The sequence below is a fragment of the Sesamum indicum genome, linkage group LG3 (assembly GCF_000512975.1).
Source record: "Sesamum indicum cultivar Zhongzhi No. 13 linkage group LG3, S_indicum_v1.0, whole genome shotgun sequence".
NCBI classification, from domain to species: Eukaryota; Viridiplantae; Streptophyta; class Magnoliopsida; order Lamiales; family Pedaliaceae; genus Sesamum; species Sesamum indicum.
In genome coordinates this window covers 10,372,073-10,376,299 of record NC_026147.1, presented here as the reverse complement: position 1 = coordinate 10,376,299, position 4,227 = coordinate 10,372,073, and the positions used below count along the sequence as shown (strand labels likewise).

At 36.4% G+C, this 4,227-nt stretch overlaps 1 protein-coding gene across 2 annotated transcripts; it reads left to right on the top strand.

The window, feature by feature from the left end:
• LOC105157968 (UDP-glucose 6-dehydrogenase 1-like) lies at positions 1,884 to 3,983 on the top strand. Of its 2 annotated transcripts, none has more exons than XM_011074533.2 (2): positions 1,884 to 2,014; positions 2,286 to 3,983. In XM_011074533.2, exon 2 carries the CDS (start codon positions 2,305 to 2,307, stop codon positions 3,745 to 3,747), a length of 1,443 nt encoding a protein of 480 aa, XP_011072835.1. In that variant the 5' UTR covers positions 1,884 to 2,014; positions 2,286 to 2,304; the 3' UTR covers positions 3,748 to 3,983. The 2 variants fall into 2 exon arrangements, with proteins under 2 accessions (XP_011072835.1, XP_011072834.1); XM_011074532.2 differs by having other exon boundaries at positions 1,959 to 2,064.

Below are 4,227 nucleotides of genomic sequence, written 5' to 3'. Positions count from 1 at the left end.
TTAGGTTTCCATTTATTTTTATGGTGAACTTATCAAAATGTCCTTGTGGATTAAAAATTATATTTTATTTTTTAAAATTGAATGGATAATTTTTTTTATAATTTTTAAATTTTTTTCATCTATCCCGTTCTTTTTTTATATAAGTTTTAAATTCTTTTTTTAAAAAAATACAATAAGGGTAAAGTTGATAATTTTATACTTCTATCCAAGAATTACATAATTTCATCAAACATTCGGGGTACTTGTAATTTTTCGAACAACAAGAGAGTATTCATAATTATGTCAAATCCAAGGGAAGATCCTTGAAATTACCTTTATTATTATTATTATTACTACTACTATTATTATATATTTGTTTAAATGAGATTAATATATTATGCTAATTTTATTTCCCTTATTGACATAATTTTTACACATATCAGATTAGGTCGAATCGAAACAAATCACATTATAAATCTAAAATTTTTCTATCCACTAAATAAATATAATGTATTTGTTAAACCATCAAATTAAATTCAACTCAAATTCCATCAAAAGTAGAAGTTTAAGTAATTTTACAACATGGGTCTTAAAAATTCAATAATATTTTAATAATCTGACCAGATCGAACCAATCACATTACAAATATATTATTTTTTTTTAAAATCATATAATTATAAATATATATTTATTATAAAATTAATTTTAATTAAATTCAATTTGAACCCAAAATATGCTCTTTTTGTAATTTTGGGAAGATGGGTTTTTCAAAAATTAAAAATATTTAAAGGGATCACATAGTAATTAATAATAAAACTAGAAATATTTATTTAAGAAGGAAAAAGGAAGAGTTTGGCTTAAAAGGTACGGCGTAGTGTATAAATAACATATGCAGGTTGAGGGCCTCCAAAGTAGCCCCTAATTCCCTTCCTAACTTTAATAATATTTATGTTGAGTAGTCCCATAAAAGTGTAATAAGTTGCAATATTGCTCTTTAATTTCTCCTCTTTAAGTCAACCATTCAATGTGCAATAAAATGAAATAAATAAAAATAATTCCTCCATTTTAATATTTTTTTTATTGAAAAAAAAATGGGAAATGGTTCCAAATTGAAATTATTTTATTAGGAATATTTCTTATATATTGTTGATGCAAAAATATTTTATTTAAATTCGATTTGTTTTGCTTTTTGTTTAAGTGTAATAATAGTAATTCTATGATTGTTCACTTTTCTTTGAACTATACATATTACGTCAATTATATGACAAGTGTTTTATAATTGATCGTGATATGAACTGACCAATTTTTTTTGAATTGTGCACTAATCACACGGCATTTATATTTATTTTTAGATTTGACACTGGAAGAAACATGAATTTTGGTTATGGTTAATTGATTGAGTTAAAAGTGGAAAATCCCATGGTTGCGCGAAGGTTAATTATCAGTTGTTATTTCTGCAGCCGATGTCAAAACATTAGTTACAGCTAAATAGGCTAAACTATGACTAATATTGATTAATCGGGATTAAAATTTAAATTTTTGAGTAGATTTTATTTGATCATGATTAACATATTAGTTCCTTTTAAGCTGTTTGCGACGATGGTTAATATTTAATAATAATATTAATTTTTTATTATTTTTAAATTATATTGATTTATAATATAGAAAATGATTCACGTTTTTAGCATGATCTGGGCTAAAATTTTGTTTTGAGTTTTATGGTAATAAAGAAATTTTGGGTTTGGGTTACAAGAATGGACAGGAAAAAGGTGTTGAAATTCCCTTGTTTGTTACTGAAAGGTACCGTTATGGAAACGTGATGAATGCTCCAAATTGCGTTTCTTTTATTTCCACAGAGCAGTAACAGCAGCAAGAAACGCGACTTTGGACCACTTTGCTTGCTTTGTGAATGTGTCCAGTTGGTTCAGATCTGAGGCTGCTTTTATCAGTATATATAAACATCTCTCTCCCTTCCAACTGTTTCAAGACTCAAACTCTCCCCCTCACTCTTCACTCATATACAACAGTTCTTGAGGTGACAGAATTTGCTTTGATTTTTATTCAACAAGATCATCAACCCTTTTGGTTTGTGATCTTCTTTGTGTGTGGTGTGTGTGTGTGTTTCTTGTTCTCTTTGGTATATATTTCTTCATTCTTGTATGTGTGTTGTGTTTCTCTGTGTATGTCGTCTTTGTACACGCGATGCGCATATGTAGAAATAATCGGCCGTTTGTGGCATTTTGTGCTCATTTGGGTAGATTTGATAATTCGCTGCTTAGCTAAGTGAAGTCATGAAATTCTTGCAGGTTGTGTGTGCTTGCGAAGATGGTGAAGATCTGCTGCATTGGAGCTGGATACGTCGGGGGTCCGACGATGGCCGTGATTGCCTTGAAGTGCCCTTCGATTGAGGTGGCCGTTGTTGATATCTCCGTCTCCCGGATCACAGCCTGGAACAGTGACCAGTTGCCTATATACGAGCCAGGCCTGGAGGATGTCGTGAAGCAATGCAGGGGGAAGAACCTCTTCTTCAGCACCGACGTCGAGAAGCACGTCTCGGAGGCTGACATCATCTTTGTCTCGGTTAACACCCCGACGAAGACTCGGGGCCTAGGCGCTGGCAAGGCTGCGGACTTGACGTACTGGGAGAGCGCGGCCCGGATGATTGCCGATGTGGCCAAGTCTGACAAGATTGTGGTCGAGAAATCGACCGTCCCGGTGAAAACTGCTGAGGCTATCGAAAGAATTCTGACCCACAATAGCAAGGGCATCAAGTATCAAATCCTTTCCAACCCGGAGTTTCTGGCCGAGGGGACGGCGATAGAGGACCTGTTTAGCCCTGATCGTGTCCTCATTGGAGGACGGGAGACCCCCGACGGGCAGAAAGCTATCCAGGCCCTGAAATCGGTTTACGCTCATTGGGTGCCTGAAGAGAGGATCATCTGCACGAATCTCTGGTCGGCGGAGCTATCGAAGCTTGCAGCTAATGCGTTCTTGGCTCAGAGGATCTCGTCTGTCAATGCAATGTCGGCACTCTGTGAGGCCACAGGAGCAGACGTTGCGCAGGTCGCCCATGCTGTCGGTAAGGACACGAGAATCGGCCCTAAGTTCCTGAATGCAAGCGTCGGTTTTGGTGGCTCGTGCTTCCAAAAGGACATCCTCAACTTGGTTTACATTTGCGAGTGCAATGGCCTAACTGAAGTTGCAAACTACTGGAAACAAGTAATAAAGGTGAACGACTACCAGAAGAACCGGTTTGTTAACCGTGTCGTGTCATCGATGTTCAACACTGTTGCAGGCAAAAAGATTGCCATTCTTGGATTTGCATTCAAGAAGGATACGGGCGACACAAGGGAGACTCCAGCGATCGACGTGTGCACAGGGCTGCTAGGTGACAAGGCTCGGTTGAGCATATACGATCCTCAAGTGACGGAGGATCAAATCAAGAGGGACTTATCGATGAACAAGTTCGATTGGGACCATCCGGTTCACCTTCAGCCAGCTAGTCCACTCTCCGTCAAGGAGCTGAGCGTAGTTTGGGACGCGTATGAGGCTGCAAAAGACGCACACGGCCTCTGCATCCTAACCGAATGGGAGGAGTTCAAGACACTCGACTACCAAAAGCTATTCGACAACATGCAGAAACCAGCATTCGTCTTTGATGGCAGGAACATTGTGGATGTGAAGAAGCTAAGAGAAATCGGGTTCATCGTTTACTCAATCGGGAAGCCGCTGGATCCATGGCTGAAGGACATGCCTGCTGTGGCATAGACAAGAACTGAGCTGATGCAGTAGTGAGAACAGAATTGTGAGAGGATGATCAGATTCTTTGGATTGTTTCCATTCTCTGTGCTGAATACTTGTGTCTGAATATTAAGTTTTGGTGAAGGATATGTGTCTGGTCGTTTGTGTTGCAGTGTAAAACTATGGCTTTGAGTCCTTTTTATATGCTTCTTATGATAATTTCAAATACTTTTAATTTTCATAGTATCATATTGTTATTCCCTTCACTTTAGTATTATGAATATGTTTTGACTCATCCCAAACGTAACTTGAAAATGAAAACAAACATAGTGTTTTTAAAGCCTATTGTTCTCCTACCGCTATTATTGAAAATAAGTTGCATTTTTGGGCTATTGCTTATTTGGCTCACGTATTCTTAACATAATAATGAGGTTAATTTTAAATTTTAATTATAATTTTTTATTTACATAATTACATATAGAGCCGTAAATTCAAATAATATAATAA

What these genes read in the sequence shown, in the direction of transcription:
- LOC105157968 (XM_011074533.2), top strand. Translation starts at nt 2,305, where the DNA reads ATGGTGAAGATCTGCTGCATTGGAGCTGGATACGTCGGGGGTCCGACG.